Here is a 22428-nt window from a genome sequence, read left to right as displayed (position 1 = left end):
CCCATGGTTCGGCGTGGCCCCAACAAAACTACACTGTGGTTCGGCGTGGCCCCAACAAAACTACACTGTGGTTCGGCGTGGCCCCAACCAGCCTTGCCCCGTGGTTCGGCGTGGCCCCGACCAGCCTCGCCCCCTGGTTCGGCGTGGCCCCGACGGCCCTCGACCCCTGGTTCGGCATGGCCCCGACGGCCCTCGCCCTGTGGTTCGGCATGGCCCCGAAGGCCCTCGCCCCGTGGTTCAGCGTGGCCCCAACAAACCTACACTGGAATCCTGGCTGCCTCCTTTTCTGCAAGATGGAGACGCCCCCACTCACATCACGCGCGTACTGTAAAGAGTATGTGGAAATCACAGGTGAGGCCTCCAAGCACAACACTGGCACACACTACGTACTTCAAAACTGGGACTGTCCCCATCCTGTAACTGCACACACAGGCCCAGACTGTGCACACGTAACTGGCCAATGAACTGAGGATGCCACGCTGAAAGCCCACAGCTGTCAGGCCAACCCCCGCACCCCATAACCTCCCTCACCCCACCGGTCAGTGGTGGGTGGGTGAGACAGCCAGCCCGTCCTCCCCACTGTAAACTGGGAGAGACTTGCCTTCAAATGACATCCAAATATACTGTTACAGCATCTGTGCCACTCTTATCTAAATTATCGCATCCCATTAATTCATATTCAAACCGCCTTCAAAGGCCCATCAGCTTCTGCTATTCAGCCTCTGGGCGTGGCTCTCAGAGTAACTGCAGGAAAACTGGCAGAGAAAAACACTTGAACTTCCCGAGCCCCCTCGTCACAAAGCAGGAGAGAGGACCCAGGGTGTCCGCTGGCTTACCCCTTACCCCACCCGGAATGTGACTGCAGGCTGCCTCAGCAGGTGGCTTTCTCCTGAGAGCCCCACCGCCCAGGTAAGCCCCTGTCCCACACAATGCTGGCACTACGGTCGCATGCCATGTAAACTCTTCCTGTTAGTCATGTTTTTCACTGAGCACTAACTCCCTGCCACTGTGCTGGGTGATCCAAGGGCACAGGAAACACTTACACAAGCCACGCTTCCGTCCTCTGAAGTTCACTGCCCGGGAAGTGACACCCTCACCCCTGCCCTGGTCCCTTCTCTTTATCCTTTTACCTCCGCCCATCCCCGTCGAATTCCATCCCTGACCTGCCCCGCTGGGCCCCCATGTTTGGCACAGGCCTGCAGAAAAGCATGCTGTGCGACTTCCACAAAAAACAAAAAACCCTGCACATTCATAAAAAAATAAAACATGCTGGGTGATAAGGATAAAGCGGGCGCAGGAAAAACAGGTAAAAACGCAGAACCCTGCCTCCTTGGGAGAGGGAGAGGGAGAATGGAAATTGGGAATGTCTCCTTTTTTGTTGGTGGTGGTAGCAGCAAGTTTGTACATTTGTTTTAGTTCATTCGTCTGAAAACAGGCTGACCCTACAACTCTGAGCCAAAAAGACAGATGTCCCCTAGGCTGCCTCCAAAAACGCAGAGTGTGCGCCCACCTCTGCGAACAGGTCTCACCCTCTCTATTTTCAGGAGCCCGCCGCAGGCTCAGCCAGCCACTCTGGCCACAAGCCGCCACCAAAGCGGCCCACGGAGGGCATGGACAGGCGGTATAACCCAAAGGCACATGACCCTTTCTGCCACAAGCTCTCCACACCAGTCCGCGCGGAAGTCACGGGGTGAAGAGGGAGGGAGCCACACACTTCTCCCAACTCAGCAATCCAGCCGCCCTGGATGCGTGGTCAGACCTCTAAATCCGGGGCCCAGAAATGTGTGCGCCTGGGGTCCTCTGGGCAGCGCCAACCCTCTTGGCTGAACGGCGCCCAGGAAGTCAGAGCATTTCCCACAGTCCTCTCTTCGCGCCACGGGCCAGGGGGACACGGCTGCCCACTCTTCCCAGCCCCATTTAAAGCCTGATGGGTCGGCTCCTTTTCCTTCGTGCTTTGGTTACTGCGGCCCCGCCCTCGCCGCCCCCTGGACTCCCTCTCAGCGCACTGGGTTTATTAGACATGAGCTAGTGAGATCAATCTGATGGCAGAGCCTCATGGGCTCACCACTGCCCGCACAGCCCTGCTGCTGGGGCTCCGAGCCTGACCTGTGCACCCCTGCCCTCTCCCCAGGCCTCACTCGGCCTGCCTTCCTCACAGCGTTTTACTAAGAAAGGGACAACAGGTCCCCACTCACTCAGACCCTGCCCCCCACAGCCTCCAGCCTCTAGTGAAACTCCAAGTATTCTAACCTTCTCTTTTCTGACCTCACCCAGCACCGTGAGCCTCAGCACATCCACAGGGGAATGGCTCCAGCAGGGGCTCAGCACTCCAGGTCCAACTCCAGCCCCATCAGTCAGCACCTGAATGACCTGGGGCAAGTCAAGTAACCCCCTCCTCGTGCCTCAGTTTCTTCATCTGTAAAAAGGAGACTATCGCACCCACCTCAACAGTGTTTGTGAGGCTGGCATAAAACCAAACATGGAGCCTGACCAGGTGGTGGCATAGTGGATAGAGCATTGACCTGGGGCGCTGAGGACCCAGGTTCAAAACCCCGAGGTCGCTGACTTGAACAAGGGGTCACTCGCTCAGCTGGAGCCCTCTGGTCAAGGCACATATGAGAAAGCAAACTAAGGTGCCGCAACCACGAATTGATGCTTCTCATCTCTCTCCCTTCCTGTTTGTCTGTCCCTGTCTCTCTGTCTCTGTCTCTCTCTCTCTCTCTGAAAACATCAAAACAACAACAAATCCCACCCCCCTGCAAAAAAAATAGAAAACATTCAGACCAAGCTACCCAGTCAACATCAGCTGTCATGGTAAAAAGAGGCATTTATACACCGTGCTGAATGCATATTATTCCTCCATTATAAAACTAATACACTAGTCATTTTCTAAATTGTTTTATGTGTGTCAGAGACCAGATGTGCATTTCTAGAGCAGCGCTACAGACTGTGACCGGGAACCCTTACCCACCCACCAGAAGAACTGCCCAGGCCGACGTGAGCCCTTACAGACTCTGGCCCCTATGTTCAATCGGCATTTCACGTTTCTAATAATTCACGTTCTCATATATTTATACCAGTGCAACCGATTGGAAATTAATATTAAAAAGAAAACTGCTCCTTCACCACAGATAGTTTCAGAAACACTGCTCTAGAGGGGACAGATAGGATCCTATTTCTTTTCTAGACCCCCACACCACCGTGGGGGAGGCACGCAGATATCAAGTACTGAGAAATGAAAATATAACTTCAAAAACATTTCAATTATTGAGTGATGACTTAAAAGTAGATCTCATGTGAGTAGGAGAAATGTAAACCGTGTCTCTAATTCATGATTTTTTTCTTTCAAGAAGGAGTTGACCTTTAGTCTAAAACTGACCAAAGAGTAAAAACAGCTCTGATCTGGAAAACATTTTCCATACTGTCTACTAATATAGCACTGTGGGGAGCTTAAACACACACACACACACACACACACACACACAAAACAAACAAGAAAAACCAGGAACAAAAAACTGAGCAACGTCAATATTAACTTTCTCGCAGAACTCAGGAGAAAGGTAAATTATTTAGCTCTGTCTTGGACATAGTTCTGATGGAACCTTGTATCTTTACGTAAACCAGAATCTTAGCAAAAAATTCCAACACCACTTCAGAAAAACACATTTTTCTTCATTCTGCATGGCGGCCAGAGTCTTCAATGGTCCCAATCTCCACAACCTCATTAGTGGCAGCAAATTCTACTGTGTTTTAATCGACAAGACAGCCTTTGCATCGCGGAGCTGTGGCCCCTGCACGGAGGCTGAAGGCAGTTGACTCCCGCTGAGGAAAATCCCTGCACATTCAAAGGGACTCTGGGAATTCCTGCACAAAGTTCAAGGTAAACAGAGCCCCACCTCAGTCCCGTCTCCCCTCTTCCCCGGAGGCAGCGACCCAGGACACACCCTCAAAACGGCATCACTCCCCTTGGGTCCTGGTCCCCTGACCCCAGGACCAAGCAGACATCCCTCTCCCTCAACTGTCCCCAAAACCTGTACGCATGTCCAGGTTCACGGACTCAGCACACACGTCCAGGTTCACGGACTCAGCATACTCTTGGTTTTATTGAACTTGGCGTCATGCCTCTGACGATGCCGTCCTGTTTCCCATCCCTGCGTCCTTCCCACCTGGACAACACCCACCATTCTGAAGATCGTCCTCATCCCTCGGGAGAACTGACCCCTCCCTCACTAGTTCCCATCACCCCACAGACAATTTTAAAGACCTGACTGTGTTCTATGAACAGGACCGCCATCCAAATAACCTCTCTCAAGTCTTCTCTTCTCCTCCCCGAGTTTCCCAACGCCCACAGGCCAAAACATGGACCCCAGAAGGAGGTCCACAGCAAACCCTGGAACCTGTGAAAAAAGGGTTTTTCCAGATTTGAGAGGAAAGCATCCCAGCTTATCCAGGTGGGCGCTCAGTCTAGTAACAAGTGTCCCTATGACACACTTGGGAAGAACAGACACAGGGAAGGCAGCCACGTGAAGATGGAAGCAGACGACAGACCGCTGTGGCCACAGAGAAGCCAGGCAACACCTGTGTCCCCCAGAGGCTGGAAGAGGAAAGGAAGAATTCTCCCCCTAGAGCCTCCAGGGGAATGTGACCCTAGACCCTACAGATACTTTGACTGCTGGTCTCCAGCACTGCGCAAGAATAAATTTCCATCATTTTAAGCTTCCTGGGCTGTGGTTACTTGTCATGGAAGCCACCAGAAACTAACACACCGACCACCAAGCCTGGAACGCCAGTGCCCACCTAGCTAGTCAGTCTTTGCCATAGCATAACCCTCAGATCCATGGTCGCCTCAAACAGTGACCTCAGTCATCTAAAATCTCATTCCCTTGGCCCCGGCTGGTTGGCTCAGTGGTACAGTGTCGACCCAGTGTGTAGAAGTCCCGGGGTCAATTCCTTGCCAGGGCACACAGGAGAAGTGCCCATCTGCTTCTCCACCCCTCCTCCTCTCCTTCCTCTCCTTCCTCTCTGTCTCTCTCTTCCCCTCCCGCAGCAAAGGCTCCATTGGAGCAAAGTTGGCCCGGGGGGGCTGAGGACAGCAGCTCCATGGCCTCCACCTCAGGTGCTAGAATGGCTCCTGTTGCAACAGAGCAACGCCCCAGATGGGCGGAGCATTGCCCCCTGGTGGGCATGCCGGGTGGATCCCGGTTGGGCGCATGTGGGAGTCTGTCTCTCTTCCTCTCCGCTTCTCACTTCAGAAAAATATACACACACACAAAATCTCATTCCCTTAACCTAACACCCTCTCTAAAATCAATAAATAAAATCTTTTTTAAAAAAGTTAAAAATAATTTTGTAATGAACAATAATCGTTTTTCCAAACAAAATAGTGAAAATTGTTTTTCATTTTCACAAATCTCTTTAATGCCTGATTCTCACATCGAGGTCTGTAGTCTGTTACAACATGTTGTTCTGGCTGAGGGAGGAGGAGAGCTGGCTGCACACAGATATGCAGAGGGAAGTTCGTGGGGACCACACAGGGCCTCTACCACAGCATCCATACGTCTCACAGAGCACACAGGGTCCCACAACCTGCTCCCCCTTCTCTGCCACCCCAGCCCAGTTCGGGGGCACGTGCACACCCCACCTGTGCCTCAGGCCCACAGCCCAGAGTGCCTTCCACGTCCCTCGGGGCCTGGGACCCTCTGCCCGTGCTGGTTCCTTTCCCAGAATGAGCCTTCTCCCACATTCTCGGCCCCACCCACTCCTACATACCCTCCGAGTCCCAGACTCAGAAGTCCCCTCCTCCGCTAGGTCCCATCAAAAACCGAGCCACACCTGCTGTGGCCTCAGCTCCTGTACACTCCTCTTCCAGAACCCCTGAAACGCCCCAGTCCCTGTTCACGAGGTGCTCGCTCCCTCCACGCCGGGTGTCTCAGCCTCGCAACAACTGACATCTGAGGCCAGATAAACCTTTGTGTGGCCGGCTGCCGAGAGCCCTGGACAGGCGAGAGGGCCTGGCTTCTACCAACCACACACCAGTGACAGCGTGCTTGCCCACACACAGACACACACGCACGCCCGCACGCATGTGCGCGCCCACAGACACACGCACGCCCACATGTGCACGCCCACAGACACACACGCACGCACGCACGCATGTGCGCGCCCACAGACACACACGCACGCCCACATGTGCACGCCCACAGACACGCACGCACGCACGCATGTGCGCGCCCAGACACACACGCACGCCCACATGTGCGCGCCCACAGACACACACGCACGCATGCACGCATGTGCGCGCCCAGACACACACGCACGCCCACATGTGCGCGCCCACAGACACACACGCACGCATGCACGCATGTGCGCGCCCAGACACACACGCACGCCCACATGTGCGCGCCCACAGACACACACGCACGCATGCACGCATGTGCGCGCCCAGACACACACGCACGCCCGCACGCATGTGCGCGCCCAGACACACACGCATGCCCACATGTGCACGCCCACAGACACACACGCACGCATGCATGTGCGTGCCCACAGACACACGCACGCCCGCACACACGTGCGTGCCCACAGACACACACGCACGCACGCACGCATGCGCATGCCCACACACACACATACACACACGCATGCCCGCACGCATGTGCATGCCCAGACACGCACGCACGCATGTGCGCGCCCAGACACACACACACGCCCGCACGCATGTGCTTGCCCACACACAGACACACACGCACGCACGCACGCATGTGCACGCCCAGACACACGCACGCCCGCACGCATGTGCGCACCCAGACACACACGCACGCCCGCACGCATGTGCGCGCCCACAGACACACACGCACGCCCACATGTGCACGCCCACAGACACACACGCATGCCCGCACGCATGTGCGCGCCCAGACACACACGCACGCCCACAGACACACACGCACGCCCACAGACACACACGCACGCACGCACGCATGTGCATGCCCAGACACACACGCACGCACGCATGTGCGTGCCCACAGACACACACGCACGCACGCACGCATGTGCACACCCACACACACACACACACACACAGTTAGTTCTAATGTATGTGTGTGGGGCTGCATCTACCCAGAAGAAAGCCACCACTCTATAAGGAAGTCTCTGGGAGCCGAGGACCACATCCGATGCTCCTAGCATTCCGTTACTCTTACATTCACTCACAGAAGAAATTCTGAGTCCTGAGTATGGGTCAGGCACTGTGCTCAAATCCATGCAAACAGCAGAAAGTAAAAGTCTTGGGCCCTGTGATCATGAAGCCACAGCCGGCAGAGGGCTGCTCAGTAATATTGGTTGAGTGACTGACTTTGTTTCGCAAACAGACAGACAGAGGTACATGTAGACATAGATATCTAGACATATAGAGTAATGTTTCGCTCAAAACATGGAAAACAAAACCCAGAGGCTGATTTTTTCCTCCTCTTCTTGAGATCACAGCACTGCACGAGGAAGGGGAGCCATTTACACAGAATGCCCCGTGAGGGCTGCGCCCGGGAAGTGGGCAACCGGCACAGCTGACCCGTTCGCACCCCAAGAAAGCTACCTGTAAGTAACAGAGAATCTCAACCAATGAAACGAAAACTTGATAGGAACGCCACCCCCCAACACACACAGCCCACAAAGGCCCATGCCAGAGCGAGCCCACCGAAACCCACAAAGACCAGAATGCCTGAGCTTCCCGAGTACCCGGCCCTCTGTCCAGGACACGCCACACAGCTCAGAGAAGATCAGGCGGTGAGCTGAACAGTGCCCAGCGCTCACAGAGGCGACACGGGCGGCACAGGGTGCTGACGGCAGCGAAAGCTGTGGACACAGGGGAGGCCACGCCAGGCTGCAGAACAGGTCAGGGCACACAGGTGCTTGGCCCACATCTGCTGTGACAAGTCACCCTCACCTCTCGGGGATGCCATTTCCTTCTGTATTGAATGACAAAGTTGGAATACCCCTAAATTTCATTCTAGCTCGAAACAGACCTGGCTTCCCCCTAAAACGGCACGGACCCACAGGACTGCCCTCTCCAGACAGAACAGAGCCGGGCTCTCCGGCCTCCCCACTGCAGCTCTCTCTGCCAACAGCGGAAACCAACAAAGGAGCCAGGTCCGCTTCCCCTGGGCACCTGAGAGGCGCTGGGCGGGGTCTGCAGGGCGGCCTGGGAGGCGGCCCAGGCACTGTGTCTCCTGCTGTGCACTCCGGAGCAAAGGAGTTCTGGAAACGTGCAGTCTCTGAAAAAAGGGGCTTGCTCGCGTTGTGACGACAGGAGGGCGCCCACATTTGAGCGGGAAGCACCAGACAACAGGAGAACGCTTTCAGCTACAAGAAGCTGACAGCTGATCGCACGGCAGCGCAAACCACCTGGACATCGCTGGGTCACTGGACAAGCAGCCCAGGAGAGGTGGTCCCGGGTCAGCTCAGCAGCTCGAGCCATTTCACAAAGCCACTCAGCTGCCTCCTCCGGGGTTGACCTGTTGCTTCATGGCCACACAGAGGGGGCCCTAGCTCCCACTAGTTCACCCACTGGCTTCTTTTTCCAAAGACAGGAAACTAAGGAGCTATAATTCTTGGCCAGAAGTCCTGTAGTAAATTTCCACTAAAGGTCTTTAGTCAGAAGTAAGTCATCTGCTCGCTCCAAGATGCAAGAAAGGCTAGGGAAGAAAGAGGAGCTGGCTTTAAAACAAACAAACAAAAAAACTCTGGTGGGAAGTGGCTAAGAGAAACGTGGAATAAGAATGATGGTGAAGCAGCCAGCCACGTGTCTGCTACAAGCAACTAGAGGCAGGGTGTGCTGGCCAGTGTCTTATAACCAGCTAGCATTTGCCAATGTCCTTGGTGTAAATACTCCCATTATATCTCAGATTTCAAGCCACCAACATAACATTAATCAGCTCACCAAATTCCTGAAATTTTAATACGCAGCTGGTATGAGCCCACGCCAGCACATCACTGACTGCACACTTCGCATTTGGTAATAACATAAGTTTACAGTGCTCCTTTGCATTTAAGACAGATGATTCGGTAATGATCTCTCAGCTCACAGGTAAGGAAAAGGACCCCGCACGCCAACGCATCCTGCACAGTGCAGAGCTGAAACGCTCACAGAAGAGCCCCACCCCCACCTTCCCACACCCTCGCAGCATCGGGTGCCTACGTGTCTATCTGCATCCTGCATGGCCCCCGCCAGCGCGTCCACCAGAGGGGCTCTGGCTTGGTTTGGAACGAACAACAAAGACCCATTCCTCAGGCAAAGTTGCCTAACTAATCTAAGTTCTTTCTTCCAATGACAACAGTAGTACAGGTTATTGTTACAGCTTGGAAAACAGAGTAGCACAAAAAAATAAAAATAAAAATCACGCCTAATCCCATCCTCAAGAGATAACTGTTTGCATGTGAGTGATAATCCTTCCAGATTATACAGACATACAGATGGGGCAAAAGTAGGTTTACAATGCATATGGAAAATAATACAACAGTTAATAAATAACAATACAAGAATAAACTGTTTCGTGTGTCTCCTGTACTCACAACTGTAAACTTTGGCTCCACCCTGTATATTTTTTAAGTAGAAATCATGCTGCTTTGGCCCTGGCTCAACAGTAGAGTGCTGATCCGGCCTGTGGGAGTCCCAGGTTCGATTCTCGGTCAGGGCACACAGAAGGTGTGCTCCTCCACCCCTCCCTCTGCCCTTTTCTCTTTTGCTCACTCTCTCTCTTTTCCCCTCTTACAGCCATGGCTTGACTGATTCAAGTGCATCGGCCCCAGGCACTGAGAATGGCTCCCTTGAGCCTCTGCCTCAGGTACTAAAAATAGCTCCATTGCAAGTGGCCTCCGATGGGCATAGCACGGTCCCAGATGGGAGTTGCCAGCTAGATCCCAGTGGGGACACATGCAGGAGTCTGTCTCTTTATCTCCTCTACATTCTCTTGGAAAAAAAAAAAAAAGAAATCTTGCTGTTTTATAACACAATGACATTTTCCTTTATTATGTAAATTTCCCCAAACACGGAGAAACAGGTTGGATGTTGGTATGATGAGCTCTGCTGTTGCCATTACTCAGCTTCAGGAACTATCTGAAGACAATGAAAAACTTCCACTTCCGTTCTCCGGGAGGACCATGTGGGAGGCGGGCCTGTCCCTGGGGCGGTCCCCACTCAGGCCCCGGGGCGGCTTTGCTGTGGGCTGAGTCAGCCCTCTACTCCCTGCCTCCCTGCACGGCTCCGTGGACATCACAACCGGAGAGAACTGTTAACGTGCTCACTCTCCTCATGGACGCCTGCAACTTCCCCAGCCCCTGCCAAGTCCGTCAGGAAGCCTAACACGTGGGGTTCAGAAGCCCATTAAATATCTCACAAGCCTTGAGGAGGCTTCTACTTCCACTGACTGCATTCTCCCACCTCTGGTTCGTTTCCACGGATACGCACACACGCACACACCCACAAGAGGACAGCTAACTGGATTAACTAAACATCCTCTAACTCTGCATCTTCCCCTCCCTCAGTCCTCAGCCAACGCAGTCTGCCTGCCAGACCTTGCTTCCTGGTCCCTCTGCTTCCCAAAGGGCCGTGTTCATCTCCACGGATGCCGGCCCAAGCCAAATATCCAAAAGACTGAAGGAAGCATGGTCGCTGTACCCCAAATGAACAGCGCTGATTGAGGCCCCAAAGTGCCCAGTTGAGACTCAGACCCAAAGTCAAACATAAAACTCTGCTGCCCAAAACAAGTTCAAAGAGTATCCCCATGGGACACAGCAAGAGTGCTCCCCTGTGTCCCAGTATAGCCAAGTGCATGCAGGAGGGAGCCATGGATATTTAAAGACCAAGGCAGAGAATTCGATTCCGCCACAAACCGTGCACAGCTGACAGAAAACAAGACCGTGCTGGGAACCCGTTAGAGCAAAACTTCCGGGGGCAAAGCCGCTGAACTCATTTGCACTATTTTGTACCACAAGACACCAGTACTGTGAACAGTGTATTTCTCTAAAGAATCTGAAACGTCCAATAGCGAGGAGGACAAAACACGGGGACTGCTCTCCAAGGTTTCCGACAGATAAAGCCACAAATTAGAGCAATGGTTCTCACACTGTGATTAGAACCACCCAGAAAGCTTGTTTTAAATGCAGATCCCTCAGCCTCCTCCCCAGAAATTCTGACAAAGCAGGTGAAGGAGTGGAGGTCAGGCATAGTATCTGCATTTTTTTTCCTCTATTTCATTTGTCATTTCATTTTGTTCATTAGATTCCACATGTAAGTAGGAGCATACGATACCTGTCTTTCTCTGACTGGCTTACTGCACAAGCAATACTAGTTGGCCCGTGCCTGGGAAATGACAACCACCTGAGTTCCCCCAACTTGGCCACAAAGTTTGGGCAGTGACGCTTCCGTGCGCAGCGGGCCTCAGACCTGCTGCTCTGCCTCCTCTTGGATTCCGGCCTCCGAGACTCATTAAACGGGGATTAAATATGCAGATGCCCCTCCAGGAACGAACACTGATACCCAGGCCGGTCTCTGATGGGACCAATTCCTCTCAGGGACGCTTTCTCCCCAGCCACCTGTCTTGGTGCCCCAGGCAACTGGCCAACCTGGCCCCCCTTTCCAGGCGACTTGATCAACATCCTCCCCCTCAAAGACGGTAAAGAAACAAATTTTCATCTGCGCTCCCCCACCTCCTCAGCTGTCTCTAAAATAAGGTTTAATGTTTAAGAGTTTTAGATGCTAAGAACAGTCTCTGCCAACGTAAAATACGCACTGGGCTGGACAGCTAAATGCTCCAAATACAGCGGCTCGGTCAGGGTTCTTTCTGCATTTCCTTCACTTCTCCCACAACCGTGTCCTGAGCACCCACACTAACCCAGGCACTTAGCAGTTCACAGCCGGACACCGTGGACAGGCCCCACTCCCGCGGGCCCCACCCGCAGAGCAGACTTTCAAACACAGTGACAAGCACTACGAAACACACTAACATAGGCGAATGAACGAGCGAGGAGGGCAAGGAAGATGGGGGGGGGATCCACGAGCCAAACGACAGAAAACACGACTGCAGGAACAGCAAGTGACAGGAACCTGGGCGGACACAAGAGAGCTGGATGTGCTGGAAGAAAAGAGAGGTGACCAACGGCCCCACCACTTGGCCAGGACGGAGATGAGCAAGTCAGGAAAGGGTGACTCAAGGTCCAGAGGCCAGATGACCAAGGGCAGGGTCTTGCGGGTGTTGTTAGGAATACAACAGAAAGCCCTGGGACCACTGAGCAGGGGAGTGTGTGTGCAGTGGCTATGGGGGCAGGGGTATACTAATAGTGGTTGTCCCGTACTCGTCACTGTCTGTGTGCCAGGCACGGTCCAGATCTCAGCTCGTCTTCCCAACAACCCCATGCCACAGGGGAGCTCTCAGTCAGACCGGCGGGAAGGGATGGAGCCAGAACTCGAAGCCAGGTGGTCCGGCTGCCGGCAGTGGTTGTGGAAGTGAGCAGGGGCCAGGCTGGTAGGCCAGGTAAGAGTCTGTACTTATTCCAACTGTGACAAAAAGCCATTGGAGGGGACTGAGACTTCCTGACTCATGCGCTTAGATCTGAGTTAACAGGGGGGCACATCTTCTGGGGAGAGCCCACCCAATCATGGCTGAGCGGCGTGCCAAACCAGAGCACTACCACGCCCGTCCGCCAGACTCAGGTGTTTAACCCTGCCTGCCCTCACTGGCGGGACTCCCCAGAACCGGCACAGCTGGGTGTCTTCTCTCTGGGTCAGGGGCCTCCAGGTGGGGCCCAGACCCACTGCATCAGGTCACCTGCCATCTCGTTAGAAATGCAGGTTATGCTCAGAAACATTGATACGTGAAGACACATGTAGCCCCATGTTCATTGCAGCACTGTTCACAGTGGCCAAGACATGGAAACAACCAAAAAGCCCTTCAATAGAAGACTGGATAAAGAAGATGTGGCACATATACACTATGGAATACTACTCAGCCATAAGAAATGATGACATCAGATCATTTACAGCAAAATGGTGGGATCTTGATAACATTATAAGGAGTGAAATAGGCAAATCAGAAAAAAACAAGAACTACATGATTCCATACATTGGTGGAACATAAAGATGAGACTAAGAGACATGGACAAGAGTGTGGTGGTTACCAAGGGTGGGGGGGGAGGGAGGACATGGGAGGGAGGGAGGGAGAGTTAGGGGGAAGGGGAGGGGCACAGAGAACTAGATAGAGGGTGACGGAGGACAATCTGACTTTGGGCGAGGGGTTTGCAACATAATTTGATGACAAAATAACCTAGACATGTTTTCTTTGAATATATGTACCCTGATTTATTAATGTCATCCCATTACCATTAATAAAAAATTATTAAAAAAAAAAAATTAAAAAAATAAAAAGAAATGCAGGTTATGGAGCCCACCTCGGACCTACTGAATCTGAAAAACCCAGCCGTCTGCTCCTCAGAGCCCTACATCTGTGCTGGGTTATCCACACCCTACTTCCCCCACGACTGCCGCCACCTCATTCCCCCTGCACCCCTCCCCAAGTCACGCCATGTGTGTCCTCGGGCAGCTTGCACTGCACACTAGACCATCCTGCCCCGGACGCCGCTGCTGGGGTGCCATGGCTCCCGGCCTGGACTCTCACTACTGCCCCCACCTATCCTTCTAACTAACTCGATTTCCTGAAAATATTTACTGTTCAGCTGCTTAGGCCTCTTCTCCTCCAGGGAAAACTCCTCCTTCTTACTTCTAGAGTTTAATTTCACTTTCAGCCTTGTAGCCTTTGAGGTGGAGATCAAGGATACTTTCTGCCTTACCCTAGACCAGGCGTCCCCAAACTACTGCGGCCCCCTGAGGCCATTTATCCGGCCCCCACTGCACTTCTGGAAGGGGCACCTCTTTCATTGGTGGTCAGTGAGAGGACCACTGTATTTGGCAGCCCTCCAATGGTCTGAGGGACAGTGAACTGGCCCCCTGTGTAAAAAGTTTGGAGACCCCTGCCCTAGACTTTCCCTGATGCCTGTCAGTCACCGGGTTTTTTTCTTTCTATTCATTCACTCCCACCTCCATACGTTCAAGTATTCATGCCCTCGTATCCCAGGAGCTGACCACACTAGGTGCCAGGTACTTTGGTGATTCCTGAAACAGCTCTCATCCTTGAAATTGACCCTTTAGTGGCCAGTGGCAACAGGCAAATAAACACATTCACAAAGTATATACTTACACTAGAAAGGCCTCTCAGGCGGTCACTGGGCTGACACCTGAATGATGAGGAGGAGGCCGGCCTGACAGTGGTTTACAACAGCAAATATTTGGGGACTGACTCCACACCAGACTACAGACTACGTGCTTTACAAGTACTACCCAGATAATCTCTCAACAGCCCTGTGGAGCAGGCAGAATTCCCAGCACTGTTCTACAGGAAGGGATACTGAGACACGGGGGGGGGGGGGGGGGGGACGACAGGAGAATGTGAACAGCAGAGCCAGGATCTGAACCCAGGCAGACTGGTTCAGAGCCTCACCCTCCTGACCACAGGCTACAGTGAGAAGATTAGGGTGGAATGGTGCAGGTCGACAGGCAGACAGGTGTCCAGGCAGACAGAGCAGGACGTATAAGAGTCCTGGGGCAGAGAAAAGTCAGCCTGCAGCAGAAAGGGAGTCAAGCATATTGGTGAATCTAGGGAGCAGTGAACAGACTGGGAATATGTTTGGGAACTAGACTAGACCACATATCCTCACAGCTATATGATGGGGTGTAAGGGAGAAGAAGGAATCCGGGATGACTCCTAGTTTTCTGATTCCCTGATTTCAAAGCTTAAGGACAGTCTGTTTCCAGAGGGCAAAATATTATAACATGTGATGAAGTCTGCACAGTGCTCGTCCACACCACACTCTCCGTGATTACAATTAATTCATCAGCAGGTTAAAGCATCCAGCTCTCCCCTCCCCTGACACTTCTCTGCAACGGGTCTATATTCAAGGGTCCCGTCCTATCCACTGGAAGCTGCTTTCCAGAACACTATTGGCACTGGCTAACAACAATGAAAAGTTACAGCTACCAGCCCTGACCAGGCGGCTCCGTGAGTAAAGCATCGTCCCAGCATGCCAAGGTCGCCGTTAGATCCCAGGTCAGGACATATATGAGAAGCAATCAAAGAATGCACAACTAAGTGGAACAAGTCGATGCCTCCCCTTCTCTCTCAAATCAATAGAAAAAAACATTTTTAAGTAAAAAAAAAAAGTTACAGACACAGTAACAAAAATACCTTTTAACGGGATGGTTTTTCTCACACAAAATAATGCTAATTCAGTAACCAATTCTCAAATATTTCTGGAAAGCACAATTCTAACTTACAAATGAGGAGTTCTGTACGTATGCTGCCTAAGGCGAGCAACCACAAATAGACTGAATCAGATTCCACACCCAGATGTGCCCAGCCGGCGAGCCCACACTTTCCCATTAAATCAACATCTCCTGCCTGTGTGACACAGATCGCTGATGGAATGAATGATGGTTTTAGGTGTGCGGCTGAATGTTTTTAAGTCTTAATATCATGGTCCAATTTTAGTACATATAATCATGTGTGCATGTGTAATATCAAGTAAATAAAATTTTTTAATTATATACATCATAAAAATTTTATATTTTATACAGATGATACATATATCACATCACATCCATGACTTCATGTGTATACATGAGACATAAAGAGGTCCTCAAAAGTTAATTTAAAGAAAACAGTAGACTAAAAGAACAGGCGCTACCGAGGTAGGGTAGAAGTTCTGAGGCAATACGTAAATCACTGAGGCTGGGAGGAACACTGCTTAGCAGCCACCGCCCAGGAACAGCCCAGCACCTACTCCATATTGTACTCAAATTTGGCAACAGTCACACGGAACTCTGACCTGCTCCAGAGAGATAAAAATGTGGCTGCCCTGGGGGAAAGGGAACAACTTCAGAACAGCACAATTTAGTATAAGTCACCCTTAACACAGGACTGGTCTTGACAGAAATACTGGTTTGGTGGTCTAACTCCTCTGCTTAGTTACCACCCACCTCGATTAAGTCAGGTCCCCTTTTCCTGGGCCTCAGTTTCACTTTATCAAGAGAAAGTTATAAAAAGTAGACTCCAAAGTCATTTCCAGCTTTAGGACTCCATAAAATGTTGTAAGAGCCTAAATTCCCACGTTATTTTTTTCAGAATCATAGAGGCCCCAATTCTGAATGAATGTCACCCTGAGAAATGAATGGCCACATGGCATCCCAGGCTACCGTCCCTTAACTGGGATGACGCTATCAGTGACACTGCCACCTAGAAAGACGTAGCAAGACATTAATTACAAAATGATACAGAGCTGCCAATCAGTGTAGCTGTGTCAAACAAAACCTGCAGAATTTCCTGCGGCGCTCTGGCTGGGCAGCTCAGTGGCGGTAGCGCCCTCCCCACGAGCCAGGGTCACGGTTTCTGTTTCCAGGTCATGTCACACACAGGAGAAGCCCACCAGTGAAGGTAGAAGTGGCTGGAACAACCAAATCAATGTTTCTCTTGCTCTCACTCCCTTCCTCTCTCTCTAAAATCAATGAACAATCAAAAAAAATTTTTTTAGAGAAGAAAAATTTCCTGCCACTAATTTTTAAGTTATTAACTTTCTTTACACTTGGTCCTTCACATGTTACTTGCAGTCCTTAACAATTAACTTTATTCTGCGTCAAGAACAATGGGTAGGAGAGAACTCTGCAAAATCTCTCCAAACTCCTACTTTCGTGTTAAGCCTCCACTGAGAACCACCAGTGAGCCCTTGTCAGTTAGTTCGATCTGAATTACCCTCTGGACGCTCAGACGTTTAAGTTCTCTACAAGAAGTTGTCACTCCTTATTTTTCAGAAACATTATTAACCACACAGTTGGACCAGAACGTTCTGTATCTATGACTGAATTAGATACATTTATCAAAGGGGAAGTCTGAAGGGCTCCTCTTTGCCTTCTTTACAAAGCCCTTTGTGTGATGTCAGTGGACCTGTAAACTTTTTTAATAGAGGGTTTTTAGATTCCTAGAAAGAGAAATTCTGAAATATGCTCACTTCGCATTTAGCTGAAAAAAAAAACAGGGTGGGCGGGCTGCAACTGGCCGATTCAGAGAGCACAGCCGGGTAGCAGGTGATCTTTAAAAAAAAAAGAGAGACAAATCCCTGGGCAAATTGTGTAGCCAAGGGTGATCATTCGTTATAACTGGAGAGTTGTTATATAATTACTTGTTAACTAGTGACAAACACACACATGGCTACGAAATGCCATGGTTACTCGAGCCATTGAAGATAGTGTATCCAGTGCACCAGTCAAGGTTTCTCCAATTAATTTCATTCAAAGAAAAAAGTGATCCGGAGATCTGTTCCCTTCCAAGGTAACCCCACTGCTTTTACATATACAAACAGTCTCCAGCAATTAAGCCAATCGCCTCTAGGGAGGAAATCAGTGTTTCCCCTTAATATTGATCTTTAAAGGGGACGGGAGGATACAGAAAGAAGTACGTTCAAAGTGCTCAGTATTTATCACCTCAATAAAAACGACTTCACTCCAACTGGAAATTCTGAACAGAAAAGCCCCAACCCCGACACACGCGCGCGCACACAAACACACACACACACACACACACACACAGTCCCTGCTCAGCTAGCGCAAAACACGAGACCCATGTCGGATGTATCGCATTCCAACATTTTCCAAAAAGTTTATGAGGATTTACAGAAGCGGCGCAAAGAAAAATAAAGCAGGCAGAAGCCGGGGAGAGCGACCTGGAGGGACACGAAAGAAGAACACGATGAAGCGCCCAGCAATGCCGTGCAAGGCCCACTCACCGACAAGCGACCCTGCACCCGAAGAGCAAGCGCCCGGGTGGAGCGCGGGAACTGACAGCCGCTCGCTCTCCGCCGCCGGGGGTCCCCCAGCCCCAGCCCAGCCCCCACCGCCGGTTCCCTCCCCGACCTTTCCCCCGAAGCGCCGCCGATGCCCGCTGGGCCAACTTGGCCCCGGGTCAGCGCTGCGGAGCGCGGCCCCGGCTGCCGAGGAGGCCGCCGGCGCTCTTACCTCCTTCTGCTTGGGGTCCTGCGGGTAGACGTCGGGCGGCCCGAGCCGGGGGCGTTTCAGCGGTCTCTGCTCATAGCTGAGAAGCCCGAAGGCGGCCATGATCTCTCATGTTAACCGGCGAAATGAATGAGAGTTGGAGCTGGAGCCGCCGCCTCTGAGCACCAGGGAGCAGCACTTTGCAGACAGACTCCCGCTCTCCCCCTCCTTGCGCGCTCGCTCGCCGTGGCGCTGCAGAAAGGAATAAAGCAGGTTGGATGCTGCCGCTGCCAGCCACGCAGACACGCACTGATGAGGACAGCCTTCGGCGGGCACCAGGCTGCGCTGGAGCCCCAGGACGCACCGCTCCGGCGGCGGCGAAGGGACTAGACGTTCGCCTGGGTCCCCCGCGGCGCCTGCTTCCAGCCACCCCCCCCCCACCCTCCCCTGCCCTAAGGGGAAGGAGCTGCTGATGGGGACGTGTGACTTTTTAAACCAATGGACCCTAACCCACCCTAGCCGGACGCAGGGCAGAGGATGGGGGAGGGGCGGGGGGGGGACGACAAAAAACTTTTCTCGGCGCCCAGCAGGGTGACCCAAGTGCTTGCCCCAGGCAAGGGTGGCCCTGCGGCCCGAAGCAGAGGCCGCGAAGCGGCCCGCCCCCGCCCCTCTTCTTCGGCAGGGATCCTTCGCCGCCGCCACGCGCCTCGCAGACCCCGCCACCTGGGCGCCGAGCCGGCCGGCGCAGAGAGAGAGCGGCCCGGCGGGGATGGGGGAGGCAGGGATGCGGACGGAGAGGGAGCGGCGGACACCTCCTAGACGCCCGCTGGGCTCGGGTGGCGCATCGGCGGCTCCGGGCAGGCGCCGAGTCGCGCAGCTGGCGATAGCGGCGGCTGGAGGGGGCCGTGCTCACGGTGGCGCGGGGCCGACTTAACCCTTTGCTGCCCCTCCAGGGGCTGGGGAAGAGGGGTGAGGAGGGCTGGCGGTGAGCGCCCCGGGGGCAGCCAGCTAGCAGGCGTCTCGGGCCCCCCCGGGCCGCAGCCCTCCCCGGGCCGCCGCTCCTCCTCCCACCTCCCTCTCCGCCTCCCCAACGGTTTACCTGTTGGTCCCCGGCTAGTGGGCAGGGGCCGGCGGCGGCACTCCAGCGGCCGCAGCCTCCATGATTCGGGTTGGGATGGGGGGATCGGATTTGATTTTATTTGTAAGGTATCGGTATGGTCCGAGCGAGCCCCGGGGACGCCGCGAAGTTTGCCACTGTCTGGGGGCGGCGGACGACGCCGGCTCGCCGCCGCCGGCGTTCTCGCCCCCACCGCCCGGGAGCGCGAGCTTCCGAGTTGGCGGACGGCGGCGCGCCGGCCGCACTGAGCATGCCCAGCTCGGCGGCCGGACCGCGGAGGAGTTGGTGCGAGCGCGCTCCGATCCGCCGCTCCGGGTTTTCGCATCCGCAGCGCGCGCCGCCCGCGGGCCTGGGCGCCGGGACCGGCCTCGGGGTGAATGTGGGCGAGGGGAGGGACGCCACTCAGGACCCCGCTCCCGGCCGCGGCCAGCGCCTTCCGCCTCGCACTCCCCTAAGGTCGCTGTCCCCGTGGCCTGGGCCGAAAATCTCACCTGCGCCGGCTGTGCGGAGGGAGGGAGGAGACCCTCCAGGGGAGACCTCAGTCCTCCAGCACGCCCGCGCTCCCCGCGGGCTCCCGGGCGTGGGCACAGAGATGCTGGGCCACCTGCCGCGAGCGCTGCGAGCCCGGAGCTGCGGGGGCGGGACCGGCCTGTCCCAAGGGACCCTGCGGGAGGCGCGCCCGGCTGGATGAGCCCGCACTCGGCCAAGAATGATGGCTGCCACTTATGGAGCCCTCGCATGGTTCCAGGATCTTGACAGTAAAGGTCTGTGACCCTTAAAAGAAACCTTGCAAGGTTTTACTGTACCTTTCGTATAGGTGGAGAAACTGAGTCAGCTCAGGGAGGCCCAGTGACTTGCTCAAGGCCACGTTGCCAGATCCAAAGTTTCTGACCTATTTTCCAGGACTTGGATTGGAAGGACGGGGTTCCCCCCGAACTGCCCTTGCCTGACTGGCTCTTTCCCCACACCTAGAGGAATTTCTGGGCTCCCAGTTCTCTGCTCTCCAAGCTGGTGCTAGGTCTAATCCAAGGACTTTGTACAGTACTTGGCACATAGTAGGTGTGCAGGAGATGTTGGCTAAATCTGAATGTTTTACCTCTGTTGATAAGGCCATGGCAATGTGATAGAGGCTAGTTCCTCACTCCTTACCTTGACCTATTACACCTACCAACACCTCCTGAGGCCAAGTCACACCTGTGGTTTTTGGCATATTGACTCAGTGTGGGCAAGGACTTGTAGAGGGCAGGTATCCTCCGCCGGAGGCGTTTCCGGTCCCTTGCTGCACACTGCACTGAGGACTTGTCTTCCGCGAATAAATACCTGGGTGTACCCTTCAAGCTGAACTTGTCCCTGTGGCAGCCATCGGTCAGATCTAGCTTCCTTCCGTGAGGGGAAAAAAAAAGTTATCTAACTTTATTAGGAAAATTATCAAACATAACAAAAAGCAGAAGAAATGCTCTAATGACACCCCTCCCCAAGTAGTCATCTCCCAGCTGTGACAGTTATCAAAGTTTTACCATTCCTGTTTTATCTTTCCCTCCCCCAATATATTGACATACACTGGAGAGAACAGTATTCATCATTGTTCAGCCTGGGCAAATCATGGAACCTGGCACACGATAGGCACTCAAAAAAAAAAAAATGTTTGTTCGCTGCTATCGGATGGAAGATGGCTGGGTGGATACGTGTGTGGATCACTAATGATACTTTGGGGATATTTCGTGCTGCTACCCTCGTCTGATGGAAGATATAACCTCAAGTCTTCTCTTGTATACCTAGGAACAACTTCCCCCTGGCCTCCACGAAGGAAAAACTGTTGAATCACTCAAATTCTTAGCTAACTATAAAGGGTTTATTTTAAAATCAAAATGTGTTCGTGTGTCTCTAGGGCTTGGGAAAAAAGGGATGGGGATAGCTTTCCCTGTGTTGGTCTCCTTCGTGACTTTCTTAAGTCTCCCCCCCTTGTTTTGAGACAGTCTGGCGTGGACTCTTTAGCCTTCTTAACATTAAGGGAGAGAAAGAGCTGTAATACACTCAAAGATCATTTAATTCCTCAAAACTCTTTTTCACCACACGCCTTCCCATGGGCATGTTGCTCCCTCACCCTGACATTGTGCTCTTTACAATCCAGCCCACCCACCCCCTTCCGGGCCACCAGTGCAACTGTTTTCCTTAATCCCTCGTCCCAGTTAGCTCCCGGTCCTATTTCCAAATAGGGAGTTCCCAGGCCTTCATTTTCGGGCAGCCACCTGGTGACAGTGGGACAGTGCCGTCCGGGTCTGGGCTCCATGAAGCCTCCCCCAGATGCCTGCGGGACGGGATGAATGTTCATTTTCTCAGTCTTCCTAGCACATATTTTTTATTCTCTTCTTTTAACACCTCATTATTTTGTTGGCGTGCATTCAGATGCGCCACACAGAACAGTCTTGTCTCCCCACCCCTGTCATACCCTCTTGCCCTCCCCCTTTCGCCCCTGCCCCTGAGTTGATCTTTAAGCTGCCTACCGCCAGTGGGCTTTCTGGGCTGCGCTTCGATTTCCCACAGCGGGGCTGGGTGACATGGTTGCTAAGCACAGATTCTTGTTGAGAAGTGAGTCTCATTTCCTCCGGTCCCTATAAGGAGCATCTGATCTTCACCAGGCTAATGACAGCTCCTGTCGCTGGGCCTGCAAACAGTTTGCACAGAACAGGATTTCTTGGAGAAAACCCCAGGCTCCCCCCACGGCTTCCAGCCTAGAGTGAGGAGCTCAGCCCAGCAAGAGGGGATGAGTCCAGACACCTGAGGAAGTTTAGTGCAGCTCACGAGGGGGGGGGGGGTGAAGTGAGGTGGGAGGAGGAGGAATTATAAATCATTTTAAGCATATGGGATTTTGTCCCCCAAATGTGAAATTAATTCTCCAGGGCTGCTTCTGTGAGTTGACAAGTGTTGAAAAGCTGACCCTTTTCCTCGGTCAGATCCAAGGGCTCCTCAAAGACCACTCAGTGACCTCCCTACCTGATGACGCTCCCCCTGCAAGCCCTGGCCTTCAGGAGCTCCCTCTCAGATGAGGCCCCTGTTGTGCTCTTGAGCGAAGCCCCTTTAAGATGGCTCGTGCTGGCCTCTCCCTGTGTTTGGACTGCAGCAAACACACAGATGTCTTGTCTGCAAATACTCTTGTGCGGGCATTTTCTCCCCAGCCTAATCTCCTTGCCTGCCAAGCCGCACTCCGTTCCCTAGAACGTTCTCCAGT

At 53.2% G+C, this 22428-nt stretch overlaps 1 protein-coding gene across 1 annotated transcript in view; it reads right to left on the bottom strand.

Moving 5' to 3' along the window:
* MED12L (mediator complex subunit 12L) overlaps positions 1-19436 on the bottom strand; it is a 356828-nt gene extending 337392 nt beyond the window's left edge. Inside the window, exons 1-2 of the mRNA XM_066241720.1 lie at positions 19182-19436; positions 18107-18334 (exon numbers count right to left, since the gene is read on the bottom strand). Coding sequence (XP_066097817.1) covers positions 18107-18205 — 99 coding nt within the window. The 5' untranslated portion in view covers positions 18206-18334; positions 19182-19436. The remainder of the gene's footprint in view (positions 1-18106; positions 18335-19181) is intronic.
* Between the last annotated feature and the right edge of the window lie 2992 nt (positions 19437-22428).

The sequence above is a fragment of the Saccopteryx bilineata genome, chromosome 8 (assembly GCF_036850765.1).
Source record: "Saccopteryx bilineata isolate mSacBil1 chromosome 8, mSacBil1_pri_phased_curated, whole genome shotgun sequence".
NCBI classification, from domain to species: domain Eukaryota; kingdom Metazoa; phylum Chordata; class Mammalia; order Chiroptera; family Emballonuridae; genus Saccopteryx; species Saccopteryx bilineata.
The sequence above is the reverse complement of the archived record's forward strand: the minus strand, read 5'-3'. Positions and strand labels throughout refer to the sequence as shown.